Source organism: Copadichromis virginalis, linkage group LG11, assembly GCF_057382275.1.
Source record: "Copadichromis virginalis isolate Kocher_CV1m ecotype Utaka linkage group LG11, C_Virginalis_male_GT1.1, whole genome shotgun sequence".
Lineage (NCBI taxonomy): Eukaryota > Metazoa > Chordata > Actinopteri > Cichliformes > Cichlidae > Copadichromis > Copadichromis virginalis.
The window spans coordinates 30393477-30408491 of record NC_140628.1 but is presented as its reverse complement, the minus strand read 5'-3'; the positions used below and the strand labels follow the sequence as shown (position 1 = coordinate 30408491).

The 15015-nt window shown below is 37.7% G+C and overlaps 1 protein-coding gene and 1 long non-coding RNA gene across 4 annotated transcripts; both read left to right on the top strand.

Moving 5' to 3' along the window:
• The first annotated feature begins 1257 nt into the window (after window positions 1-1257).
• Window positions 1258-9056, top strand: dhdds (dehydrodolichyl diphosphate synthase). 3 transcript variants are annotated; one of them, XM_085471940.1, is made up of 9 exons: window positions 1258-1338; window positions 1731-1800; window positions 2534-2650; window positions 2746-2888; window positions 4046-4162; window positions 4249-4350; window positions 4463-4577; window positions 6740-6847; window positions 8329-9056. In XM_085471940.1, exons 2-9 carry the CDS (start codon window positions 1738-1740, stop codon window positions 8569-8571), a joined length of 1008 nt encoding a protein of 335 aa, XP_085328066.1. In that variant the 5' UTR covers window positions 1258-1338; window positions 1731-1737; the 3' UTR covers window positions 8572-9056. The 3 variants fall into 3 exon arrangements, with proteins under 3 accessions (XP_085328066.1, XP_085328065.1, XP_085328064.1); XM_085471938.1 differs by lacking the exon at window positions 1258-1338 and adding an exon at window positions 1367-1618; XM_085471939.1 differs by lacking the exons at window positions 1258-1338; window positions 4046-4162 and adding an exon at window positions 1365-1618.
• A 1368-nt stretch (window positions 9057-10424) lies between these two features.
• On the top strand, window positions 10425-13932 carry LOC146699015 (uncharacterized). Its single transcript, XR_014922742.1, has 6 exons — window positions 10425-10630; window positions 12004-12021; window positions 12354-12383; window positions 12717-12764; window positions 12881-12937; window positions 13280-13932. It is a non-coding gene; the product is annotated as an uncharacterized LOC146699015 (long non-coding RNA).
• Window positions 13933-15015: the final 1083 nt, after the last annotated feature.

Here is a 15015-nt window from a genome sequence, read left to right as displayed (position 1 = left end):
AACTGTTAAAAAAAAAACATTATATTTTTTCTCATGTCCCACACGTAGTTGGTTAGGTATGAAAATCACTTAGGGTAGTTGAAATTCAACATGCTGACATTTCAAATATATATTTTTTCCACTAATGACGTAAAACCTTGTTTTTAACTTGATCAATATAATAATGTAGCTGTATTATTATATCTGTAATATTGTATGAAAGTCTTGAATCACCACTCAATTTGTATGTTTTTCTATGAAAATGTGAAATAAGTGCAACAATTTATTGAAATGTGCACACACGCATGGAAATCCAGCCCTTTAGGCAATGGAAGAGTTTGTACAGGTTTATGAGCCTGATAGTTATAATTGGGTAGGACCACCTTTATTTTCCAACACAGCCTGAACTCTGTTAGGCAAATATTCATGTAATTTCTTTAGTAGACTTCAGGAATAGTTCTCCAAGCTTCTTAAAGGACATTTTGAAGCTCTTCTTAAGATGTTGGCTGCTTTTTGTTCTGTTCTCTGTCAAAATATTCCCACACTGCATGGTGGCTCAAAAGTAGAGAGTACTTTTCTGCATTCATAATTGCATCAATTTTGACAAGATCCCCAACACCACTGGTTGCAATGCAGCCTAAAACTATAGCCTGCACCAGCAGATAGCTGCAGACTGTTGTACTGCTCTCACGACCTCCTCAGTACTGACAGTAATTTGAACCAAACATTTTATAATTGGATTCATCGCTCCATAACATCTGTTTCCATCGATTTTCAGTCCACTTCTTATATAATATGGCACACCTCCGCCTTTTCTCACTGTTTCCATTCGTTAAGAATGGCTTCTTGACAGCCACCCTTCCACTGACACGATTGCTGATGAGGTCTCAGTGAACAGTAAATGGATCAGCTGAAGGGCAAGGTGCATCTCTCAGGTCCAGTGTCAGGTGTTTGTTGGATTTTTTCCTATTTATTATTGGATTATTATATTACAACCCCCCCCCCCCCACACACACACACACACACACACACTCTCAAACCCCATTGATGTCTTTGGCTTTTTATGTTCGATTTAATATTTTTTTAAAAAGACATTAAAAAGATATTAAAAATAATAGATTTTAATTTACTTGTCATCCCTTAGTTCATATTGTGGTGTTTTTACTTCAGTAAACGTTGAGAAGACCACTTCCCTTTAGTTAAGGAAATCACAGTCAGTCCTTTGATTGAAGCGTAGCGTGCGTCCATCCGCATGATTCAAAAATCTACTAACTGCTGACAGGAAGTCGTCAGCACGCTCATACGTCACTTCACTCCAATACGGAAGAGGTCGTCATCGTTAAGGCTGTGAGTTGGAAGGTATGTGAAATGTGATAAAACGATCGCAGTTTGTGAGTAGAACAGCTCGTGCTTCAGTAGTTTGAATGAATGAAGCACTGTATGTGTTTCCTGGGCAACGAGGGCGCCCGTCAGTCCTTTTCCAGTCTCGCGGCGGTTTAGTTCCCTGCAGGTCTCGTGAGCCGGGCTTGCAGTTAACGGTGAAATCCATAAGTGGCTGCAAATGTAATGCAGTATCTTCTAAAAATGGGACGTTAATGTGGGAACCAGATGCCTTCCCTTTCGTGAAAGCTAAAACTTGGTGAAGTTTTTTTTTTTTTTCTTCTGGAAGAGGGAGTGTGTGCGGTAGGAGTGCTCATTGGATTCCCCCCCCCACCACCTTTTTATAAATAAACCTTTCTGTCTTTCGGCAGCACGGATATGTCGTGGATAAAAGAAGGCGAGTTGTCCCTGCTTGAAAAGATTTCTGCCAATATACTAAAGGTAAGCTGTACGTTATAAGTTGGCTGTCTTTTCCAGCCTCGCTTTTGTCGGTCTTCTGCCTTTCTGTGACTCAAATCAAATCACTTTTATTGTCACATCACATGTGCTGGTACACTGGTACAGCGCATACGAGTGAAATTCTTGTGTGCAGGCTTCACAAGCAACAGAGGTGTGCAATATATAAGAAAGGGAATCTGAGAATTATACGAATGCATATATGTATACCAAATATGTGTGCCTTGACAAAAATATCAAGTATGTCATTTCAGAGTATCTGGATAGAAAATAGAGTGACAAACTGAGCCATTTAGAAAACATCAAACTATTTATTTATTTGTTTGACAAGGTTAAGATTCAGAAAATACCATAAAGAAAAGCTTACAAATAATAATAATAATAATAATAGTTCTTAATTAAATATCTAGGGGCATGAGCTGGTGCTATTGTCTGTAACCCCTGAGGGGGCCACAGGGAATGACTTATTAGTTATCGTTCAAAATGCAAACATATTAGTTGATGGTGATGAGGGGGGGTTTTTTTTTAATCTGGAAATTGCTATTTTATTTAAATTTGAAATGTTTCGAAAAAAAGTTGTACGTGACATTTTTGTGATAAGATATCAGCAGATATCTACATAGCATTAGACAGTGTTGGTCTTTTATGGATTACCGTAGATTGCATTAATGCTTTTTCTTCTGCATTTCTTTGGACTCTTTTGACTGTTGTCTTTCAGGCAGGACCCATGCCTAAACATGTGGCCTTCATCATGGATGGTAATCGACGTTTTGCACGTAAGAAAAACATGGAACGGCAGGAAGGACACATGCAGGGCTTCAACAAACTGGCAGAGGTGAGTTTGGGGGTTTCGGCTATAGGAAATGCATGTCACATGGGCAGAAACAAATTGATGATGTGTGTCAAAATGCTTCGTCTTCTCCACACCAGACACTACGTTGGTGCAAGCATCTGAACATCCCAGAGGTGACGGTGTATGCCTTCAGCATTGAGAACTTCAAGCGCACCGAAGATGAGGTGGATGGTTTGATGGAGCTCGCCAGGCAGAAGTTTGAAAGGCTGCTGGAGGAACAGTGAGTTTCGAGCTGAGTTTTCCACTTTGCTTGTGGTCACAGTTTGTACGTCATATGATTCATTGCTTCCTTAAAGTAAAGTTTAGAAAGAGTGACTTGCAGCGCTCAAGCATAAATCTGAAGTTAAAGTAAATGAGGGTCTGTACATGAGAAAACAATTTTAAACCAGTTTTGACGACCTGTTTCCAGCAGAGGCACGAGATCCTTGGAGTTCACTTTTAGGGTGGGCTTGGATGGAAATCTGTTGTTATTTGTTTGTTTGTTACTTTTGGTTCAGACAGACACAACAACAGTGTTGACACAGAAACATTTACTAATGCAATGCATCAGACACTGAGTCAGATGCAGTGTGCTAATGGTGGGATGGCCAAGAGGAAGCAAGGGAGTCTGTTATTTCCACTGGTCTCTTCAATAGTGCTTACTTTTTCACTGTAGTGCAGTATGTCAAGCTCAGACTAGTCAACTAACGTGGATTCTCTTTTCATTTTACTCTGTGGTCATTGTGGTGCATGTACTATTTATTTATTAAGCAGCTGATGACTGCTGCAGATACATTTTCGAGCTAAGGTGGAGGCCTGTTAGTCTGCAAGCCATTTCTCTCTGTTTCCACACAAGTATGAAATATTTTACAGCTGACTTATTTCTTCACTTTGGAGAAATAAAACAAAGAGCTTGCTGACTAATCCATTGCTTAATATTGCCCTTTAGTCTGTATTTGTTGCACACAAGACTGTGGTATAAGTAGCTCACTTGTTCAAATGCCATGTTTTGCTCCTTTTTTTTTTTTTAATCTGAGTAACCTGTCTAAAGAATTTAACACTGTAAAATAAAAAAAATCCCCTTCTATTGGATGTTGTATTATGTCTATCAAAATTTGGACAAATTTGTTTATGAGGCTGCTGGCTGTTTATGATACAAGGTTATTATTTTTCGAACGATTGACATCCTTATGACAAACCACTTTTGCACAGTGCTGGACAGCAGACTCTTTCAAGTCCACTGTACACACTGAGTACTCAAAATTCTCCGGAGTCTCCTTTGTGTTTTTCTGGGTAGAAAATGCAGACAGACAAGTTTCATGATCCTGAGTAGTCTTTCTGTATATCCTGTTCATCTTCATGCTTTTCCTATAAATGTCTTTCGGTTTTGTTTTGCAGTGAAAATCTAGAGAAACATGGCGTTTGTATCCGAGTGCTGGGCGACTTGAATATGCTGCCACTTGACCTTCAACAGCTTATTGCCAAAGCCGTGTTCACAACCAGGAATCACAATAAGTATGCTTAGTAGCTTGTGTTTTTCATTGTGCATGATATCCTGTACATTAGAAGTGACCACAGCACCACAAATTCTTGTTTTGTAGGTGTTTTGTCAATGTGTGTTTTGCCTACACATCAAGATATGAAATCACCAATGCAGTCAGGGAAATGGCATGGGGAGTAGAGCAAGGCCTGATCAAAGGAAGGTAAACGAAACAGCAATGAGTTCATCTTGTCATCCTTTGTTAAATACTCTGTAGAAAGGTGTCCTGGAGAGCCATTGTGTTAACAAGCTGTTTGTGTTTCTGTGATGTGTAGTGATGTGTCGGAGGCATTGCTAAGTGAGTGTCTGTACAGCAATAACTCTCCAAATCCTGATTTGCTCATCCGCACCTCTGGAGAGGTGCGCCTCAGCGACTTCCTTCTTTGGCAGGTGAGAGTGAGATGGGTGTCATCAACAGCTAATAAAGTTCACCATACACGGTCCCAATCAAAAGTTTAATACCACTTGAAAAATGGCAAAAAATCATGTTTTGCATGGTTAGTTCTTAACAAGGTTCCAAGTAGAGCTTCAATATGCAACAAGAAGAAATGGGAGTGAGACACAACATTTTTTTTGAGCATGCAAATGATTGAAAACAACGCTTAAAATGAAACAGGCTGTTTTACAGTTGATCAAAAGTTTAGGACCACATGCCTTTAAAAGGCCAAATCTGTGCAAAAATGAGGATTCATTGTCATTTTCTGTGAGGTAGTCACACTGTCGTCACGTTCTGATGGCAAAGGCAAAAAGAACCCTTTCCCTTTTTGAACATGGTCAAGTTGTTGAACTGCATAAGCAGGGTCTCTCACAGTGCGCCATCGCTGCTAAGGTGGGATGCAGTAAGACAGTCATTTGGAATTTCTTAAACGATCCTGAGGGTTATGAAACGCAAAGGTCAAGTGGAAGATGATCCCGATGGTTTCCAACATTACTGCCGTGACAAGAGGTGTTTTGGATGAAAACGCTTGCATCAAGCATACCGCAACAAATTTTTGCATTAATCAATAATAACGGTGAAGCTACTCATTGCTGAGTTCATATTTGGAACTTTGATTTCTGTTTTGAGGTAGTTTATGTTTTTTGGTTGTGTGGTTTTTGTTTTTTTTTTTGAAGGTGTGGTCCTAAACTTGTGATCAGCTGTAAAACAGCCTGTTTCAGTTTAATCGCTGTTTTCAATTAGTTGCATGCTTAAAAAAAATGTTTTGTCTCACTCCCATTTCTTCTCGTTGTATGTTGAAGCTCTACTTGGAACCTTGTTAAGATCCAACCATGCAAAATATGATATTTTAGCCATTTTTCAAATGGTCTTAAACTTTTGATTGGGACCGCATTTCCCACAAACCTCATCTTCATTTAGACTGATTCTCTCCTATTGATCTCTAAGCAACTCTAACACTTACATCATATAAACTATCCAATCTTCCCTCAGCTCTTCAGTGAGGTGTTGTTGTTATAATTCATTTTAAAATTTTTGAATATGATCAATTTATTTGGCTCCGTACCACAGGGCTCTAAGGTGACTGCAGTTACTTACTACCTGTAAAGCATTCACTTAATCCAAATGTTTTAGCCACTTACAGGCCATCCTGGCCTTTATTTCAAATGCTCAAGAGTTCTTACAAATTAGTCATTTGCAATAATTTGCATAGGAATTGTTTGTTTGAACAATTCCAGTCAGGATGTCCCCAATTTGAGAATGTTGCAATATAAAGCCCATTGAAATGACTGTTGTTGCCAGCTGGTGCTGCATATATAAACTTGAATTGATTTACCCCTGAAGATAGGGCTGTTTTTCTATGAAAACAGCAAAGTAGGATTTCGATTTATGCTTGGTTGAGTCTTTAGGGATCATGATGATTTAGGAGCAGGGTTTTTCCTGGCTCCAAACGAAAATCTGAATACTGCTCAAGTATTGAGATGTACTACTTTATTTAATTTCTGGCCTTTTAATAAACATGTGTGTTTTATTCCAACCCCTTTTATCGCAGGAAAGGGCTTGATGAGTAATGTTTTTTTGTGATTAAGAACAGAGTAACACTGGTGGTTGGACTTGTTTTGCAGGATGTATTGGTCATTCATGATGTTAACCTTCAAAGCTGTCTGTGAAAATAATCCAGCAAAACTGTCTGATGCCAAAAGAAACCAATCTGTGATGAGTGTTTCATTGTATGAGTACAGTTACAGTTTATATTTAATTCACTATCAGTGTTTTTATCTAGTGACCATCAGGGATGGTAAGTACTTGGGTTTTACAAGAAAAAAAAATAGTCTTGAACAGCTGAAACAGACTCCGAGAGAATTCTTTGTATCTCCTCTGACTTATCTTTCTATATATATCTTTAGTGATTTATTTGCACGTAAGATTTTCTTTCTACATTCCTTAAAGCCTGTGACAAGTCTCCCTTCCAGTTTGGGGGTGCAATCACTGAAAGACAGTATTAACCTAATGACTGGGTTACAGCACAAATTGTAAAAGCTTTATTTTGTTCTTCCAGTTTTTTCTCAGATACCCTGTAAACTTGTATTGGTTTTCGTGTGTGCTCTTTCTGCAGACCTCTCACTCCTGCCTAGTATTTCAGTCCGTTCTGTGGCCAGAGTACTCATTCTGGAACCTGTGTGAAGCCATTCTGCAGTATCAATTAAATCACAAATCCATCCAGGTAAGGATAATACTGAGACAGAATTAGGGTTTACTCACACTGTGTGAGCCACGCGGTGTGTCCGAGCGCATTTGACAAGAGTCATCACTCATGTTAGGTTAAGTAACTAGTTCAGGTTCACTCATGGAATTTCAGTCTTTTCCCAATTAAAGCTATCTCCATGAAAATCTGCATTTAGTGATGAATCTATAATGTGAGGGAACCCTGAGTCACAGCTTCCAAGAACTGCCCCAGTTAAACAAATGTGCTCTCCCAGAGTGATTTTCAAAAGCATGTGTGCACGTAAGAAAGAGGGAACGAACATGAGAAAGGAGTTTATTTGTTTAGACCAGGGATGTCAAACTCATTTTACATTGTGGGCCACATACAGCCCACTTTGATCCGAAGTAGGCTAGATCAGTGAAACTCACTATAAGAAAAAAGAAGTGCAGTCTCAACAGTATGTGTCAGTTTTTCGTGTTTAGTTTGAATACTCCATAGCTTTTTGTCCCCAGAGTTGGAAGGGCTGTGTAGAGTGAGGCAGTCGAAGAATACGGTGTGTTTTTGGGGTCATCATGTTTGTTATTTTTGGCCTCCTTTATTTCCTTGCTGGGAAGGATCTAAATGTGACTAAAGGTCCTGTATAACTAGAATAATATTATTTAGAAGCAGCACAAAAATGTACTTTCAGATGTCTAATATAACTGAACCATACCGCTCTTTTGGTTTTGAACCTAATTGGACTTAGCTGTTTGGGTACTACTGTAGTTATGACCCCTGTCACCCACTGTCGGCCATGCTCTGCTTTTCATTAATGTGATGGCAGCTGACTGTGTCAGCTCCATGTTGCACCCTGGTCGCTGTTATGACTGACTCAAAGGCCGCAGCAAAGAAGAATAAAGAGAACAAATATTTATTTAACTTAATAGGAATAAATGTGTCAGTATCAGTGGCTTAAAGAGGTGTATGGACTTGTTGGCAAATATGTTCAAGTATAAGTGCAAACACAGGGAAGCAAGTGAAACACGGGGCATGGATACGGTGCATGATTATGACTGCATGTCTTCCCTGCATTTTTGTGAGTTCTTTGGAACAGAACTTCCAGCTGCTCCGCCCACCCCAAAGGGATCACTACAATGGAAAGATCCCCATGTTTGATTTGGCACAGAGGTTGCAATTTTTCTGATGAAACCCTCCATTTATCAGAGCTTTTGGACAAGCACTATGAGTATACTAGATTGTGACACGCTGGCACTTGGTTAGTTGTTTTGGAGAATCATAAGCAGCAATAAGCAGCTGTGTTATGCATCCCATATCTGAAAAGGGCTTATGTTTTGGCTGTGTGAGTTGCAGGTTCATCACTTGTTAACCGTAGCAATTAATGTAGATCAGTGTTACTTTGTGAAACAGTGTTGTTAAACAGGCAGAGAAAGATTAAAGTAACTCCTGTATCTATGTATATATTTAAATGTATGTCTAATTTGGTGTGTTTGTTATTACAGAAAGCTAGAGACCTCCATCGAGAGCATCAGGCTCTGCAGCAGCTAGAAGCAGATCGTGCTTGTGTAGCAGAGCTCTTGCAGCATCACAGCAATGGAAAGCCCGTCGATAGCCAGAGAAGACAAGAGGCGCTACTACACTACACTTCCTGCCGGGAAGAACGAGTTCGAGACTTCCTAGAAGCACTGAAGCACAAAAGAGACTCTTTCTTTTCTGACTTATGCAGTGAATCCTTGTTGGCCTAAGAATACATAGAAGAACAAATCCTCTGAAGCGGGGACGAAGCCTCTCCTATGTCCTCTTCCCAAAAGGGCTTCTGTGGAAAAGGGAAGAGCAAGCAGTAACTGGGAGCGGTTTTATTTTGTTGCTGATTCATATAAGAGGGCAGTTTTACCCCTATGGGGCTGTAGAATAATCCTGCTATTTATGATTGTAGATTTAAAAACTCTAATAGGTGGAAATGACTGGTCAAGATGTAGTTAAATCATCGTATAAACTGTCAGTTAAATGCATGCCGTTGAACGGAAGGTCATTTTATGTGAGTGAAAGCCACGGATCCTGTGTTTCGGTTCCAAAACATTCGTCCACAGAACTTTTAAATTGTTGTTGAAGCATAAAGTGTTGTTTGTTGACTGTGATTTTGATTACATAACTATATTTTGACCAGCTTTCTGGAACAAAATAAAATGATTACTGTATGTCAGATATGATTAAATGATGTGAAATTCTCTGTTTTGTACTTACATACTACAAGTCTAAGCTTTTGTCTCCATTTGGCTTCCAAAATATGGTTATCTATTGTCTTAACTTGTGCAGCAAAAAATATGTGTGTGGTCCATGCTGCTGATATATATGGACTCTCAGGGGGAAAACTGGTGATGGTGTTTTATTGGATTAACGAGTCGTTTTTGCAAGTAGATGACTTTCAGCACATAAAACTGTACCGATATAATTTCTGCTGCTACCTGTTGGAAGTATTGAGCCTTAAAGCTTATCAACTACTAATACGCTATGTATTGCAAAAATTTAAATAACTGCTTGTAATTGCTATTCTGCATCTCAGTTGGTGGTATAACACAAGCAAAGAACCACTTTTACTTTTTTCCTGCTGGATGTTTGTTGGGTTTTGTTTATTTGGGAAAAAATTGAAGAAAAAATGTCCCAATTTTATCCAAGAAGTCCTCAGTCTTTAAATCACAAACTCAAATGCAAGACATCTCTTCATCAAATCATCATATTTGGATCTTGTCCCTCCAGAGGAAACACTTCTAGGAACCAATTTTATTTAACTTGCATCATCTATACACTGACAGAAGAATTGATAAACTTTGGTAGAACTAGAAACACCATACTATAAACATACTGCCCCACAAAAATATGCTTATATACACATACATAGGTATAAGCATGAATTTATACTACTCATCAGGCATACAGTCCTGGAATATTCTGGAATATTACTACTAATGCACAGACATGTGAACAGTATTTTAGTGTTGAATAGGTATCCTACTTTTAGCTATTTAATATATAGTCAGATAGCTTAAAATCCACTAAACATCTACCAGTTACAAATTGTATATGTCTGTATTAGTATTTCTTCACACAACGCTTGGTTTGACCCTCAATCCCTCAGGTAATAATAATAATAACTAAATGTTGATTTTTGGTTTTACACAGGGCTAAAATTACAGTCTTACATGCCCAAGCCAAATAGACATTCATCCACCACAAGCTGACAGAAAGCACCATAGTCTAATCTTCACCCGCGACCGTATTTTGCCTCAAAGCTATGACATCAAACAACGTGATTGGTCAGTTGCAACGCGGGGATATTAGATACACCATAAAATTTGGTTCTGGCGGACTTTGTGAGCAAAAATTGTTCAGTTTATCCGATAGACGGTGAGAAAAGGTGCAACGACTTTGACGCGCCATTATCTGCGTATTTATTTTTTCGGTACAGCAGAACGAATCAGTCGTTCATACAGCGCCACCCCGCGACTATAATCCGTATTCCTTCAAGTTGCCGTCTGCCTTTTTAACAAATGGGAGGCGCCTCCAACCCACGTGATGCCTTTCTATCCAATGGCGAGATTCGAAACACAAAACTGGTTCAAACCGGTTTCGTTCTTATATTTCAGTGTATAAACTACAAGAACATTCGTTTGCATTATACATTCGCCATTTTCCGCTGTGCGCGCTTGGTTGGCGTCTGTTATCGCTTCGAAAAAAGCCATTTTCGCAGCTGTATTTTCCTGACGTTTTTCTTCGTTTCCCGCTGAGAACATGGGCAAAGCAAAGGTAAAAAAAAAACATGAATTTAAATTTAATTTAAGTCTGTGCACTGGAATCGTTTTCGTAGCATTAAGTTAACACAAGACTGCGCCTGATATTTCTGCTTAAGAAGAACGTCATCATCCCTAACAAGCGTTTTAGCAATGGCGGTCTGACAGTGGAGAGGAGCGCAAGCATCCTCCCACTCGTCGAAAACAAAAGTTGAAATTTTTGCTCATGGTTTTAAATTATTCTTATGAGTTAAACGCGCACAGTTGCGTGTATTTTTGTAAATTTTTTGTCTTCCAGCGCCAAACTCTGGTTAGTCCAGCCGTTGACATTGCGTTGTGCAAAATTTCTGACACCATCTTTTTTCCCCCCCTCTCTTTGGCAGTAGGCAGGGCACAAATCTTGCTGTTGTAAACGCAGTAACAAACTTTCGATATGGACAATGACTGTTTTTCTTTATTCTTTTTCTCAACCTGCGCGTCGATGCTTGAATGCATAACTTGGGATCCGAATTAATGAAGATAAATATGAACTGCGCCGTTATCAAGCAATCAAAATAAGCTCGAACGCAGGCTGCAAATTTGAGGAAGGAGTTGGGGGAGGGGAGGTGGCGATTATTATTTTTTTCCGCTCAGGTTTTGAATAATATGTGCCAGCCTGGTTCTTGCATCGTCGTTTGAAATGGGTTTGTTAACAGTAGTAAATATTTATTAAAAACGTCAAACGCGATTGGATTGCAGTTTGCAAGTGCGCAGCAGGAAAAAACGTATAAATACAAAAATAAGATTTTATTTTTTTTTTGCACATTTGTGTGCGTTTTATCGGATTTTCAACACATTAATTTAAGGTGCAGTGAGTGGCCATACTATTAAAAAAAAATGCATATTTAACGATTTAAAATTAAATTATCACAACAGGATTGTTTGGGGTGTTTTTCGATGAAAATCTCAGTCTCATCCGTGATTTTTTTTTTTTTTTTGTCTTCCTTGAAACCTCTCCAGGCATTCGTTGAGCTCCATTTGTCGTAGGTACAGATTAGTAAAGTAGTAATCTTATCAGTTTCCCAACAGCTGTCTGTAGGCGCGCACTGATACAAAACAAAGGAAGCTGTCAGGGCGCCAAGGCGGTGTCATGGTGACAGGACTGCCCAAATTTGAATTCAAATATGCGCGGGAAAGCTCTTTGTGAACTTGAAAAATCAAGAGCAGTGTTAAAAAAATGTAACATATATATTAGATCTTCTGTGAACATTTTTATATTAAAACAATGTAAAATAGTGCACACAGAAAATAAAAAAAAGTTTTGTGCTATTTAAATCTGTATTTATTATTATTATTATTATGTAGTTTTACTTTTCAGTTTGTAATGTTTTCCCCTTCCTTGTCTTACAGGCACCTGCTTCCTCTGAGGTTTGTCTAAAATGAATATATTTTTATATTGTGTTGATGCAGCAGTTGCATTTAGAATTTGTGGATAAATGCTTGTTTTTGATGTATCGTTTGTATGTTTTTTGCCACTGATATAATATATTTTGTGCCCTTATTTAGGATGATGAGTGTTGTACTTAGTTAATATATTTATTCAAACTCTACTCCCATTTTCATCTCTTTTTTTTGCTTTTGTTTTAACTTACTTTTTGCAATTGCATACTCTTTAAAGGTCATGTATAAACAAAGCTATTAATATTGATGCAAAATAAGACACTGTTTGTTTTAACTTTCACTTCCTTGTGGCTCTACAGCCTAAGAGAACCTCTGCACGGCTGGCATTAGTAAGTTCTTTTTAAACACAATTAAGCATTTTTAGATGTACTCAGTATATTTAATGTGCATTATCCTGTCGTTTTTGTTAAATGTTCACTATTTTTTGTAAGAAGCAACCACTTGAAATTGAAGTAGTCTATCATGTGTGTATTAAATTTAAATTTTACATTTTTTAAGAATATATTAAAGGTTCTCTTACACTCTTACCTAATGTGACATGAGGATGTAGCCCATGATCAAGAAGTTTATTAACTTGTAATAAGCTTTTATTACCTAGGATTTCACAGATCTATATTCTGTTATCTCAAACTGATTTAAATATCTTCTTTCTTGTCTTGTAGAAACCGAAACCTGCGGCAGTGGAGGCTAAGAAAAAGGCTGTTGCAAAGGTATTGAACCAAAATCTTGCACGCTTACTATGGGGGAACAGCTCTGTAAGATGTTTGCCACATGTTTGCTTGATTCATTTCTGTGATTAATTTGTTACTATCATTTTATTTTCTAGAGGGCACCCAAAACAAAGAAAGCCAAACCCGCTGAGAATGGGAGCACCAAGGCTGAGGTTTGTTTCTGTTACACTGCAAATTAATAAATGTTACATCAAACAGATGTTCTTATATTTTCCAGGTCGTTTCTCCTTTTTTATGTTATCTTAACTTATTTGCTTTAATTGTTCATGAGTTTAAAGATTAAATGAGTAAAAAAAGAACTAGATATTAAAAAAATGATGTGTGTGAGTTCTGGAAACCTGTGAGGCAGTTACTGTTTTATTTGTTCTCATAATGGATAAGTGTTGCAAGGACTCCTTTTAATATAATCAATAAAATTAAGAATAAGTTGTCATGTGACTAAAACAATGCAGTTGACATTGCTGTTGGCGTGTTTTTTGTTTTTCTGTCCGCAGGAGCCCAAGGCTGAAGCCACTGAAGCCAAATGAATAGTGGTTGATGTGCTCACTCTGTGTACTTGGTGATTGTACAGTTTTAAATAAGTATTTTTTACCAAGTTTTATATTACAAATGTCATTTATAGTTTTGTTTTTGGCTTGCACTTGATGTAACAAAATTTTGTTTTCACATTCATATCCATTTTATATCAATTTTAAAAACGGATACCGTCCATATCCTGTAGTCGTGGCATTTTTTTTAGTTTGTCTAATCCAGATTTGTTTTAAACTTCTAAACAACAGATGTAACAGCTTTTCCAACAAGTTGGATTTTGAATCTAATTGTAAACATAAGGCAGCTAAAGCATAAAATCTTGCAGGAGAATATGAATTTGCCGCTTATCTCCTTGTAGTTTAATGTTGAACTAATAAAATTATTGCTTTCCAAATGTTTTAAAAACATTGTATGTTGATGTAAAATGCCACAGACAAAAAAAAGAATACTGTTATTAGGTCAAAAAAAATGTTTAAGTTTGATGCGTCCCAAAAAAAATGGCTGATGTGAACCCAGTCATCTGATAAAAACTTCTGTTAAGTTATGTTTCTGTTTTCTGCTTTTCTGACTCCAATGGTTGATCTTAATGTTCTTGAATAAAAATTTTCAAAATGTCCTTTTTGGGGTCACTGTTGAAATGGAAATCCTCGATGAAGGAGCAGAAAAATGGAAATGCTGCGACACGACGTTTGAAAAGGTGATGCAGCGACCTTGAAAAGGTTTCATCATAAACAAACTGCAGGCTCCACCATTTTGGCAGGACATCCATTTTAGTTTACATCCATGGGGTCTCGTCCCTACTTGTGACTGCTTGGGTATTGCTGTTAGGCTTGGCTTTCTATTTTCAACAGGCTAGTTAATTTTCACACTTCTCTATGTGGAAATGTTACTGGTATAATTTGTAATTTAATATAAATTGTTACTAAATTATCACCCAAGGACTGGCACTTAAAGGCTTTAAATATTTATTTAAGGTTGTCATGTAAATGAAATTTTAAGCAGCTGCTAGTGGTTTTTTTTGTACCTGTTTTGGGTATATTTAAACTTGTTAGCACTATAATGAGAGAAAAAATAAACCTTAAGACAAGGTGATCTCATTGCATTAACCATTAAAATACGCAAAGTGTGACGTGTAAATGTTTATTGGTAACTTGAGCAATCATTAATGTAGAGCGCTAGAAAAATATTTTATTCAAGTGGAAGTTATCTCACAAAAGCCTGCAACGCCTTAAAGCTATACACTAAATGCCACATTTGATCACCACCTTAAACACAACTATATTACTGTCACCTAAAAACTACATAAACTTAAAGAATACAAAATTTGCCACTTAAGTCCGATAAACAAAAATAATCAGTGTATAGTCACAGATTCATTTATGAAATTATTGCATTTACCTTCAACCTTAAAAGTACCTTTTAATTTTGTTTGTTTTTAGCTTGTTCTTTGCTCTTCCACATTTTGTATTGGAGTGAGTTTTAATTTTCACTTCAATTGGAATATTTTACATAACATAACTACTGGATGTTGATGCTTCAGGGGTTTACACCTCTGGATATCCTCATCACTGTCTTTGCTCCATAGCACCAGCAGGAGTCAGTGCCACATCACCACAGAGAGATGAGGTGCATATCGTTGTTCCTGCGGGGGTCTCCCTCTCCTTTGGCCTATACAGCTCCTGAAACTCGGTCAAACATG

Bases quoted from the DNA above. Each gene is read 5' to 3' on its own strand.
- dhdds (XM_085471938.1), top strand. From the start codon at position 1,404: ATGAATGAAGCACTGTATGTGTTTCCTGGGCAACGAGGGCGCCCGTCA. The intron at 2,651-2,745 runs GTGAGTTTGGGG...TCTCCACACCAG, and splicing joins GCTTCAACAAACTGGCAGAG to ACACTACGTTGGTGCAAGCA. The intron at 2,889-4,045 runs GTGAGTTTCGAG...TTTGTTTTGCAG, and splicing joins GAAAGGCTGCTGGAGGAACA to TGAAAATCTAGAGAAACATG.